Source organism: Thamnophis sirtalis, unplaced genomic scaffold (genome assembly GCF_051295495.1).
Source record: "Thamnophis sirtalis isolate CommonGarterSnake01/CBP01778 unplaced genomic scaffold, rThaSir2_p1.2 scaffold_6, whole genome shotgun sequence".
Lineage (NCBI taxonomy): Eukaryota > Metazoa > Chordata > Lepidosauria > Squamata > Natricidae > Thamnophis > Thamnophis sirtalis.
Genome location: NW_028261386.1, coordinates 70,435,666 through 70,448,908, shown reverse-complemented (window position 1 = coordinate 70,448,908; position 13,243 = coordinate 70,435,666). Strand labels below are relative to the sequence as shown.

Below are 13,243 nucleotides of genomic sequence, written 5' to 3'. Positions count from 1 at the left end.
ATCATCACCCAAACTCTTAAGGCCCATAAACTACTGATAGATGCCAAACCATTATAGCACAAAACTTGCCCTTTACCTCTCTTTACTTCTCTCATTTATTTGTCACTTATTGAAATGACAAACCATCCCATTCTTTTTCTTTATAGTGCAATAGACTTAACAGCATTTCTCTCACACCACCAACATCTCCTTTTCTGCATCCAGAAGGCAGGAGCAGGATAGAAAATCTAGCTTCTCCTGTCCTGTGAATGTTTTGCCCAAAACTCAAATTATTTCTATCAATAGAACTTTCTGTAAATTATAAAATATAATAGCAAAATTTCACCCAGTGGAATAGTTGCGCCCGGCAGGAGACATCGCAATGCCACTAAAACTTCCTTTCCAAGATTAATAAAAGAAAAGGGTAATTCTACAGATACTGTTAAACTATCATGCTAAATATTCTTTATCATAAGCCATGATCGTAGAAGTGCCAAAAGCTGCAATTCATTTAGATAGCTTCTAAAATAGGCAGGCTACTACCATTATCAGGTAACTACTGTATTCCACACAACTCTCTGCTTCTATTCCTGCCAGTATGGCGGGTTTTGGGATACCGGGGTGGGGGGGGGGGAGAAGCAATATTTTTCATGCTCAGCAAAGAGATCTAACTAAATAATATCTCCAACCCAGTTAGCTATCAGGCAGCAGTGAAGAAGCCAATGAAATCCTACTGCAGTCAATCAACTGGCAGTGATCAACTATATTTTCAAAGAAATTAAAATCTATGATTTTAGGTAGGCGATTCATTTTGGTGACTTCAGTTCTTATTTCAATATAAGATTAAAATCCGCAGCACCTCACTTAGACTCCACCCCAAAACAGTTGGAAACCAACATTTCGGAAACATTTCTTTCTTTTTTTTTTTTTTGTCCTAAAGAGAGGGGATTAGGATTCCTTTTTAGGTGCCAAACAATATCCCCTAAAAATTCTAGGAACTGCCAGAAAACTAGGCAAATTGTCTTAAGCTCATAAAAAAAAAAAAAGATCTTCAGTGCACTATGTTAAATTCATATCACCGAATGTGTTTTCAGCAGGCTAGGAAGTACATAAAGGTGAAAAGGATATGATCAAGATTCTGAGCTCTGGAAGAGTCACTGGGTTCTCTTCTTCACTAACAATCTATTGGACTTTTAGGGTCATATCATAGTCATGATAGAAAAAGCATTTTTAGAGAGGCCATTAATCTGCCATTGGTGGCCATCCAGTAATAATTCTGACCTGTCACCTCTTTCCTGATCTCTATTATTCCTATGTGCTGATTTTTGATCCTTGCTCAACACTGGCTACCTGTAACTGTTTCTAATCTACATTCTCCTTTCAACATTTAGGAGAGAAGTGAAGAAATAAGAATTGCATTTCCTTACCTGCAAGTAATTTTCTGACCAAATTAAATACGGCAATAGAAGTCACATGTGGGGGATACAGTTCTGGCATGGAACAGAAAGCAGTCAAAAACTGCAAAGCAGAGTGAAGGAACTGGAGGTTACCATCTGCCACGTCAAGTTCTCTCAATATTTGAACACAAAAGCTTTGATATAATTCCTTGTGAAAAAGCTGCCTGTTTTTGTCGGGTTTCATTGGCTCTTGTAGTTCATTCTCACCAGCTGCAGGAAGCATAGATTGAAAACAAAATGAATCTGCTTTTAGAAGAGTAGTAATATGTGGTATAAAAGCCAAATGTAATGGCTGGCCTTTTGTCTTGTTTCTAAGGCAGAACTTGATAGTCGCTCCTGTTTGCAACACGGTCTGTTTAAGAAAAACAGGTAGCATTCCTGAAATATGTAGTTTTCCATTGGGTTGCTGTTGCAGGTACGTAGCCAAAACATGACACAATGAAATTAATGCCACTAGAAGAACCTGGTCAGCTGCAGGGCTCCAATGCTCAGGCTGTCCAGAACTTGTATCACATGGTTGGCAACTTGTTATAAAAGACAGGAACTTTTCCAGGTTCAGTTTCACACTCTGCCTCCTTTCTAGGGTTATCTGAAGATAGTGTTCCAAAAAGAGTTGGATCTTGTGAAGAAATTCATCCCAAGCATCAGTCTTCAAGACACAGCCAAAGGTCTTACAGACTGCAAACATAGAGTTGAGGAGAGCTTCGAGAACATCACTAGCATACAAAACCTTGAAGGATGAGTTTGCATGTCTTCCGGCCTGTAAGCATGCTAGAAGGTGGCAGCAGGTTGCCAAAAACTTTAAAGACAAGGCCTTGTTGCAAGAAATGCTTGCTCTGGTATTAACAGCCAAAGAAACCAACAGAAGAAAGCATCGTGTGAAATCCAAAGGAAAGAAGCCATCTACATTCAATGCTGAAATGACCTCTAGTATACTCAAGAGCTCTTTGATATGTTCTTCCTCCAAGGTAGCGTAAGAACTATCTTTCACTAATTGCAGTATATTGAAAGCAACTTTCTCCATAATTGCCCAGGAGACTGAAAAATCATTGCTAAACCTTACGCTGGCCGCATGACCCGAAGGGATAGCTTCACACCACGGAGTATCTCCTGCACACAGCAACTGAAGAGGCTGATTGGCAATATTTGGAAATGTAGACGAAAGAACACTAGCACAGTGCTGGATTATTTGGCTTAGGAAAAAACAGTGCAGCATCTGCAGTTCTGGGAAAAGGGAACTGTGCAATAAATCCCGAGACAGCTTCTCCATCGTGAATGAAAAATCGTCCTCATCAGCAAAAGTTGACTGCCTTTGCTTAACCAATAGTGTTTTCAGCAGCACCTCTGCAATGTACTCTGTATCATTCTCAGAAAGGTAAGGAAACAGGACAGGGAGATTTGAGACTACCAGGTGCCAATGTGCCACGGGATAAGTAAGAGCGGTGATACTACTTGCACTGCCATCCCAGGGTTCCGATTCTTCTTTGTTCATGGAAGCTCTTCCAGACTGAAGGATGAAAGCCCCAGCACTTTGCAAAGCCTGATGCGGTGCCTCTGTCCAACAGGTGGTATGCATTAGCATCTTCTTCATTTTTTGAAGCACCAGCCATTCGGTACAATAGCTGCTCATTGGGGAGGAACATTTTACCAGCTTATTTATCTTCTCCCAACATTCTGCATCTAAACCAGAAAATATGGTTGAGAAGTCCCAGTTTTCTTCAGAAGGATCATCAAGCAACGGGGCTAAGGGAGAGCTATACTGCTTGCAATTTAAGGCAAAAAGAGTATCACTTTCTATGCACACACAAGCCAGAAGGAGAGCTGAGTTGCTGACCTTCTCTGTCCAAAGCTCAAGTTCTGTTGCTTCTGCCTCAGAACTTTTCAGCAGGTCAAAGAGAACTTGGATGACATTCTTCTGCACTGTCTCCAGCAGGTTTTGAGTGCGATGCACAACAGACAATGGAGTGGAATCATTTAAGCTCTTCATGTGGAAGAGAACCGAATACAGCAATGTGCTTATGGACAGAAGCTTTGAGGCCACGTCGGCATCCCCCTTGACATGAGGAATGACAAAAGTCTGACATTTCTCCACCGCGAGAGCTACGATATCCAGCACCTGATTGGATGGCAGATCCAAAAGACACTCACATAGCTTGGCCCTGATACTAGCTGGCAACAGTGGCAGTCTTGATTCCTCTGCAGCAGGACGTAAAACGACTGATAAAACTTCTTGGAAGAGGTTTTGGAACTGGCGCAATTTGGCGTAAGTGGAGAAGACGGTGCTAATGAGGGCTGTCTGAGCCTTCTTTGTTCGTGGCTCAGAGACCTCTGCATCAACCCAAGCCAAGGCCACTAAGTCATCCAAATCGGGATCCACAATCAAATGATTTAATGAAATCAAGGCCTTGAGACATCTAAACCAGGCAGGTATGGTGGCCTGTGAATGATTCATCAGCAACTGGGCTAATTGACGGTAAAAATTAAACTGGACTGCCTTGTGCCGAATCTGATCAGCAGCCACGTTATAAATATTATTGCTCAGCACCAAATTGAGTAGCTGCTCCACCGCAAGCAGCTCTGGGCTCCATTCTGATGCTGGAAGCTGGTTGTCCCAAAGATTCCCTTGCAGGCAAGAAATCCGTAAGCAATCGTAAAGTTTGGTAAGCATGTGAAAGCAGACCAAATGGTCTTCGGGCTTATTGTAAGTCTCTAAAAAAAGCTTGAAGAGCAAAGGTACTGAATGCGCTACCACCTTTCCCCGAAGAGCTTGTTCGCAAAAGGCGGCGTCTCTTAAAGAATCTTGAACTGTATTGGCTGGGAGAAGCAGATTTTTCAAGCCTCGTTTCTTTGTGCCAACAGATTCCTTCTCTTGTAACAGCTCTTCTCTGTAGGACGACAAGAGCTCCTGTTGGAAAATGCCAGCCTTGAGCAACGTCTCTACGTGATTTCGGACTTCCTTGCTGAGTTGTGGATGAATGCGATCATCATCTGCATCAGTCCATACTTTCATTGTTAACAAATATCTAAGCAGTAGGCATGGCTGCAGCAGTTGCTGGATCACTTGTCCAAATACGCGATTTGCATTGGTTTGCTGCCGCTGAATTAGAAGGTACTGCCTGAGGGTCAGTTGAAGGACTTCAAACAACTGGAGGGACACAGCATTTTCTGATGATAACTGCCAACAGGTTAGCCAGGACAACTTACTCAAGAGATGTACCAGCAATTCAAATTTTGCAGTATAAACTATTGAAAGAGGAGGTTTGGAGAGGATGCCACTACAACAGCTTAGCACTGCCTTGACATTCTTCAGTGTTTTTTGATTGTAAGCAAGAGAAAGATTTTCATTTATGACCTAAACACGAGACAAGGGACAAAACAGAAGTTGTGTTCAAGGATCTGTATCAAAGTTAAACACAGTGTCTTCCTGTCTATTTATTATTATCTGATAAATCACGTGGTATAAACAATTTTCTTTCCCTCCTTTTACATTTTACTGCACTACCTAAACAATCTGTTCTGGCTCTTTATAATGACAGTAATTATGGAAATTCAGCCTCATCCTGAGGACCCAAAAGCAGACAGACAAAACATGCCTTACAAATGGATTATAGATAAGGAAGAGTCTATGAAAGTGAAAATCAAATCAGGCAATGACTTAGTAAACAATTTTTTTATCATTCTAGCACAATCTGATTTTTAAAGCAATGTGTATCTTAGTGGACTTTTACTCCAAAGAAGTATTTCTTATTGTCAAGCCCCACATAGTTGGCACTAAGAAGAAAGAACCATACCAGAATTCAGAGAGGCATATTCAGAGTAAAAATATAGGTGACCCTGAGGGCATAGATAAACCTCCAAGTGGCCTAAACAACTCTCAGAAAGAGTAATAATGACCAAATAACTGCAAGGAATATAAATCCTTCCATTGGAAAGATAAGAAGCAAAACATCTTCAAGCAAAAACAAAGGAAGTCCAGTTGCCTTCTGAAAAGTCATCTTTGGGACAACTGTGACCTGTATGACTGAGAATCTCCATAGACATTCATGTAAAAATATAATCTTGAAATCTTAAAAGTCCCTAAACCAGTGATGGCTAACATTTTTGCCATCGTGTGCCAAAAGCGGGGGGAGCGCAGGGGGATCATGCGCAGGCGTGCCCACACCCATAATTCTATGCATGAGACACACACAACCTGTGCATCCAGCGCGACCCTCCCCGTGCATGCGCGTGCAAACTCTGCTTTTTGAATGTGATGGTCTTTTTTTCGCCCTTCCTAGGCTCTAGCAGTTTTCTAGGAACCGGGGGAGGGCGAAAACACTCCCCCAGACCCTCTGGATGCTTCAGGCTTCCTTGAAGCCTCCGGAGGGCGAAACTATGGCCAACCCGGAAGTCCATTCCTGAACTTCCGGTTTGCGTGTTGGGTTGTCAGGGGAGCCTCCGGAGGGCAAAAAACGGCCGAAAATGAAGGCCAAAGTCAGCTGGCCAGAACGCGCATGCGCAATGGAGCTGACAGGGTGACACCTCGCATGCCCTAACGAATGGCCCAGCGTGCCACCTGTGGCATGCATGCCATAGGTTTGCCAGCACAGCCCTAGACAGTCTTTGGAGCATTTCTTTTATTTACCCTCCTCCCCATATCCAGATTGTGCTGCCTTCTTTCACATCAACCGAATCCTCCATCTGCTTCTCATAGTCTCTCATATTCTGTCACAAAAAAGCCAAACATCTTTTACCTATCCTCAGAAGACAAAAATGTTATGCTCTGTTAAAACTTCACAACAGTTAGTGGGATTCTGTTCTTGAATAACATGTAAGATGATCAAGTGTAACAAATCAAATCAAACCTTTATTGTCAATGCACAACATGTGTACAATGAAATTGAATTAGGCTCCCTTGGTGCAGCCCCCCCCTCCCAAAACACAAATTACATTTCAACAACTCAATAAATGAAAGAAATAGGCTCCCTAAACCCAAATAAATAATAACTAACACACATTCCTATATACCTATATGTATGTAACATTATATTATATTACATTGGTATGAACATGTTACATGTTGCGCTAGCCCTGCAATCAATATTATTTGTGTGGGAAGACATGGCATCTAGTATGAACATTTTAAAGCATAATGTTCTAAATTCTCATTCACTACTCTATCTTATGAAGATACATATTCTTTTAAAAAACACCCCTATCTATAGCTACAATGTACAATAGTGATACTAAGTTAAAATGTCCAGCTATTGGCTAGTTTGCCAATTTGCACTTCTCTGTGAACATATTAGTATCAGACAATATTCTTGCAAGTACTATGTTTCTATGTGCTAAACATACACACCCGCTTATAGATGTTTATAAATGACTGCTGGATCGTAATAGTATTGCCCAAGTTGGCATCTTCCAGATGTGTTGTAAGAGCAAACAAAGAATTCTCTTGCTGGAATTCTTTGAGTTGCCACCGAAACACAATTGGAGGCAATCAGATTATTATTGAAGAATTGCAGAAAAATTTGCAGCAGATATTGTGATGTAAAGAGAAAAGATTCAGGATAGTCAGCAAGAGCTCAAAGCAACCGGACACTATTCCCAGAGGAAGATGGATCTATGTAAAAGTTTGTTTATTTATAAACAGACCTGTGCAATTGTAAAGCGCAGAGTGACTGTTTTTTCATTCTTGAAGAGATCCTGCAGCTTTTTGCTGTGAATGATGCTGTCCAGGTAAATCCAAAGCTTCTCAATTATCTCATCTGGCAATTCAAGTTTCTTATTGTAGCAGGAAATCAAGCTATGACTTACCCAATCAAGTAAGACCTGTATCCCCCAAAAAACCCATGGAGACATATTAATCATGATTATTTTAGATAGGATAAGGACAGTTGGAACACAAAGCAGTTTGAGGCAAATAATATGATTCCTAAAAATAAGCAGTTCTGTTTCACTAATACAGGACATGGAAGGCCAACTCAATACTTGTGTGTAAACGCTAGGCTTCCAGTATTGTGATTAAAGATGACAGTGGCAATATGAAAATATAGAGATTCAGTCTACCTCGTTATTAGCAACTCCCTCATCACCTTGCACATCTGTTATATAACTTGCAACTAAAGCTGCCTTTACTTGTAGGACTATATCTGTTCTGTCCCAGGCTTTGTTAGAAAGCAAGAAGCAAAGTCTTGGTCCTGACAAAATCTCTTTTATTTACACGACTGTGAATTCCTTTCATTCACAGTCAGCAAGGCGTTAGCAGTCTTTCAGAGGAATGTTTATCCACACGCACCTTATCTCATTTGGAGCGCTGCCAGATCACTAGTTTCCAAACACATGGCAAAGCAAAACTTGGTACTTATAATGATTATAAGACTCTCATATAATCACAAACAGAACTTTCCAGACCGAATAAAGGAATTGTTTCCTGCAAAAGCCCACTCCCTGTTTGTTCCTCTTTTGTTCCTATGGGAGGGGCCAATTACCTCCAAGGTGTGGCTTTACTCTTAAGTCGACCCTGCTTTCTTTGTTGTTCTTGTCTTCTGGCAGTTCTGCACATGTGCACACCGGAAACAGGCTCCAACTGTTCCTCTGCTTCACTGTGTCTAACTCCCTCTCTGCCACCAAGGCAGAGCCCTCGTCTGAGCTTTCCTCAATTCCCAGAACTGGCCCATGTTCCTCCACAACCTCCTCACTGTCCAACTCTGCTGCCAGCTCTGCTGGTTGCCGATGGGCCACAACATTTGGGAACACATGTTCTTTTTCTTTTCTTTTCCTCACAATCAAAGAGACATTTCCCAATTTCCAAAATGCCCATAAAATATTATTTAAACGTATAATTTGGATTCTATGTTTATTAGATGTCCATGGGTGGGTGATGTGTCCCTTCCAAAAATATACTAAGGCTACATTTTCATACGGGTGCAGACATTAGGAACTTCAGTGGGATGGCAGAATACATTTAATTTTACATGAGAAACAAAAACATAAATAAGACCTACTAGCATAAAACCGTGTAAGTGATATCCACTCTTACATTCTAAACCATTTTGCAAAAGAGTAGATTTTACAAGTAGTCTGCCTGCTGACCAACTACTCTCTATGATAATTGGTTGCAACATTTCTTAGATTTTTCTAGATTAGCAACCAACCTGGAAAATAATGAATTATTCTCCCAAATTACAAAAGCTTTCCTGCTACTAACAGACCCTTAACTGTAGATAAGTTACTATGTACGGACTTAACAAAATCCAATCCTGTATAGCATACTAAATCACGTCTCTGGTTTTAGTCAATATTGGCCTTGTGTGCCCAGTGATATGTCCTATATTCCCAGGAATATCAGTGGTGCTATTAAGAATCCTACATAGTACCTTTACATTTTTTTTAGTTTGGTTTTGAAGGACAATGTACAAATTTTTAAAATAAAACAATAAGATCTACCCTGTTTCCCTGAAAATAAGACCTTCCTGGATAATAAGCCCAATCGGGCTTTTGAGTACATGCACTAAAAAAAGCCCTCAACCGAAAATAAGCCCTCCCCGAAAATATTGCAACCCAGCAGCAGCCATGGGGTGACCATGTTTGCCACCTCCTGCACCTCAAAAATAATAAGACCTCCCCAAAAATAAGGCCAAATGCTTATTTTGGGGGTAAAAAAAGACCCTGCCTTATTTTTGGGGAAACACAATACTGTATTTTTCAGAGTATAAGATGCTCCGGAGTATAAGATGCACCTTAGTTTTTGGGGAAGAAAATAGGGAGGGGAAGTCTGATTACCAGGTATTCATCTGGCTAGCGTTCTTAGCTTGGTCAGCTTCAGCAGATTAGTTTGCTGGTTCAGCACATTAGTCGCTTTGCTTGTTGGGGCTGAAAGGCAACTTCTAAAGCACAGCTGATCATCTCATGGAGCTCGAGTTAGTAAAGCAGGCGAACCACAGAAGCAGTAAGACAAGGCAGCAGCTGTTCCAATTTGCTGTTTTGGGCTCTGAGCCTCATGTTTTCAGCCTCCAAATGCTCCGTTTGAGACCCGTTCAAGGATGTGGGGATCGCCAAAGCATATCGCTGCTGATCACCACCTGAAACGTGATGCGCAGAGACCAAAAATGGGGCGTGCAGAGGCCTAAAACACGATGTGCAGAGGCCAAAAATGTAATGCGCTGAGGCGGAAATTGGCAGCAATGTGCTCTGGCAATCCCAGCAGCCTTGAACGGGTCTCAAACGGAGAGTTCAAAGGCTGAAAACACGAGGCACAGAGCCCAAAAACGCAAGTCATTGTCTGTGGCAATCTCTGCAGCCAGGAAGGACCCGCAGAGGCTGAAGGGTGGGGGCCAGTGGGTGGGGAGGGCTACATTTGGCGTATAAGACACACCCAATTTTTTAGCCTCTTTTAGTGGGGGAAATAGTGCATCTGATACTCTGAAAAAATGGTATATTTGCCTGGTACGTTGGTATTCCTTGGATGAAATCTAATTTTAGGAGTACATTTCTGCTTCAGTAACAGATCTTTTCTTTCTCCAACCTTCTGCATGTCCTCAAAATCTTTTCATAAATCAACTGCAAAAAAGCAAGGAAATCTCCCTCTTCTTTTTTTAAAAAAAGATTTAAAAAAATGAATAAATGTGGTTAAAATTGTTGTCATCCCCCAAATATACTCCTCTTGACTAGGGAAAGAAATATTTTTAAGAAAAGCAAGGTAGCCTTAGGGATGAGTAAACTTTAAAGGTAAACTTTAAAAAATGGTGAAAGAATGGCACTAGATGTTTATAGAAATATCCAGTATATTTATATTTCCTTCCAACACAATTTCTAACAATAGAAAAATATAGTAAGAATAGTGTGTTGCGATAAAAACATCCTCTCATGAAAAAAAAACACAATTTAACGTTTGTGCTATTCAAATGTTTCTTCGATTATCAAATGAATAATCAGCCATTTTCACTTAAAGTTGGAAAAAATAAATGATAAAAAGTTTTGAATAACTAAGTTCCCTTTTAGCTGAAGAAAGAGTGTCAAGCAGGTTCAAGACTTCCTAATATAAAAACAGCATTTAAGAAAAAAGCATCTAATGAAATACATTACTTGTTCTTTGTTTGGAAGGAAGCACTGATGAGAAATCCATGCAAACCGAGCCAACTTGAGTTTGTCCTCCCAAGAGGTCTTTGAGCTTTTCAGCTTCAGATGAATGCCAGAGTAAATTGCAGCCATGGAAGGAACACCTGAAAATTATTTAAAGCTGAATATTAATTATGTTTCTAGCCAAATTCTCATAACACCTCCTTCAAACTGCTGTGTATATGTTCTGGTCTGCAATACAGTTGATACAGGTTGAAAAAGGGAAGTTCTATCATTCAGTTCTCATACCTGCTAAGAATTCGTTGATGGTACAGATAGTCCTCAACTTATAACCACAACTGTGACCAGAATTTCCATTCCTAAGCATGTTGTCGTATCACATGATCACAGGGATGCTAAAACAAGTCACAAGTGTGAGGATCGGTCATAAGTCGCTTTTTATGCTAATGTAACTTTGAACAATCACTAAATGAATGGTTGTAAGTCAAATACTATTTGTAGTCATTCACAAGTTTGCTTTTACACTGCCTGTCCATCATTGTAATATTGGGATAAAAATAAAGAACAAATGCTAATCAACTTTTAAGGGTTATTCCAACACCGCTGGCGGGGGTGGGGGGGCAATTCTGATTTTTTTTTTGTACTTAAGAAATAAAAAGAGAGCATCTGCTAAAGGAAAACATAATCTCATAATAAGAGATGCCTAGATTTCCTTTCATAACCATTTTAGCAGAATAAGCAATGTTTTGAAGGATCTTTCCTGATTAGAATCAAGCTATAAGCCAAGGGAGGGCAACTATGGCCCTTTTATGACATCTGGACTTCAATTTCCAGAAATCCTGAGGCAGCCACTCTGGGAGCTGAAGTTCACAGGTTGTAAAGGCATTATAGTTGCCCACTCCTGTTGTAAAGTACCAAGAGACATCTGATACAGAAACAGAATAACATAATTGGAAAGGACCTTGGAGGTCTTCTAGTGCAACCCCCTGTTCAAGCAGCAGACCCTATACTATTTCACACAAATGGCTGTCCAGTCTCTCCTTAAACGTATCCAGTAATAAAGCACCCACAACCTCTGAAGGCAAGCTGTTCCACTGGATAATTGTTCTGTTGGGAGATTTCTCCTTAGTTCTAGGTTCGGAAGAGTGTTCGGAGACTCCAGCTGGTCCAGAATGCAGCTGCGGGAGCGATTGTGGGTGCACCCCGGTACACCCACGTTACACCTATCCTCCGCGAGCTGCACTGGCTACATATTGGTCTCCGGATACGCTTCAGGGTGCTAGTTATTACTTATAAAGCCCTACATGGTATTGGACCTTGGTACTTGAGAGACCGCCTTCTGCCGATTACCTCCCACAGACCCATTCGATCCCACAGATTAGGCCTCCTCCTTATTCCATCTGCCAGCCAATGTCGGCTGGCAACTACTCGGAGGAGGGCCTTCTCTGTGGCTGCCCCGGCCCTTTGGAACGAGCTCCCCCTGGAGATTCAGACCCTCTCCACCCTTCAGGCCTTCCGGATGGCCGTGAAGACCTGGCTGTCCCAGCAAGCCTGGGGTTGAGTTCCCCCCCCCTACTCGAATTTGCTGTATCTGTTGTGCTTTTAAACTGTTCGTATTGTCTTTGTCTTTGTCTTACTTTTTGTAATTTCCCCTCCCTTGGCTTTTGTTCAGCCGCCCTGAGTCCCTTCGGGGAATAGGGCGGCCTACAAATTGAATAAACTAAACTAAACTAAACTAGGTTGCTGCTCTCTTTGATTAGTTTCAATCATCAAAAATCATCTTTTATTTCTTATCTTGCCTTCTGGTACATTGGAAAATAGTTTCAGAGAAAATCTGAGAGTGAAAAGGGCGCACAGGCATTGTTTAGAAAATGAACTAGCTAGCCAAGTGCACCTAAGCATAGTAAATCATATGAAGATTGTAACTGCATTCTATGGCAGCCTTCTCCTACTTTTTCCTGTCCTTATAGCAGAAAGGTCTGTCCTCAATGACACTGTGCATAGAGATTAAATATATATCAAAGCTGTGCAATACTTCAAATGTACTGTCCAAAAAGGGATTGTAGCGCTCAGGAAAAGGTACTGATTCTTTAAGCTAAAGATAAATGCTATATTCATTTTCCTGCACACATCATGCAAATATGGGGATGTGACTGTTTCAATAAAAAATGTTCAAATCAATAAAGTGTCTCATCTTTATCATTGCCAAACCTCTGTTTACTATTGAAATTTGTATATGCACATTAACTAATCAGATTCTTACTACCGTGTTTCCCCCAAAATAAGACAGGCTCTTATTCTCTTTGGACCTCCAAAATAAGTGCTTGGCCTTATTTTGGGGGAGATTTTATTATTTTTGAGGTGCAAGTGGCCCTTTAACTTCGTCCCGCAGATCAGCTGATCCAGAGAGGGTCGGAAGTTCTGACTCTGTTTCTAGCACACTCTTGCCAGTCCTAGTTCTTTTTGCGACCGCCACTAAGAAAAGGGGCGGGAGTTAGAGTTTGCAGAGCGGCCTCCACAAGGCCATTCCGCAAGGATGGCAGGTGCATGTGGGGCATGTTCCTCCCTTCCCCCAGGAAATGGAGTGGACCAGCTGTGCATGCATTTAAATATTTTTGGGGAGGGCTTATTTTTGGGTGAGGGCTTATTTTAGTCCATGCGCTCAAAAGGCCAAATAGGCTTATTATCTGGGGAGGTCTTATTTTCAGGGAAACGGGGTACTGATTTGCTGATAAATAAGTACT

General features: G+C 41.3%; 1 protein-coding gene across 3 annotated transcripts in view; it reads right to left on the bottom strand.

Annotated features, from left to right (window-relative positions):
• The window catches only part of URB2 (URB2 ribosome biogenesis homolog), a 34,388-nt gene that overhangs the window by 18,591 nt on the left and 2,554 nt on the right, over window positions 1–13,243 (bottom strand). For all 3 annotated transcript variants that reach the window (XM_014059827.2, XM_014059825.2, XM_014059826.2), the window contains 3 exons: window positions 10,506–10,642; window positions 7,074–7,250; window positions 1,407–4,788 (listed from right to left, as the gene is read on the bottom strand). In XM_014059827.2, coding sequence (XP_013915302.2) covers window positions 1,407–4,788; window positions 7,074–7,250; window positions 10,506–10,631 — 3,685 coding nt within the window. In that variant the 5' untranslated portion in view covers window positions 10,632–10,642. The remainder of the gene's footprint in view (window positions 1–1,406; window positions 4,789–7,073; window positions 7,251–10,505; window positions 10,643–13,243) is intronic.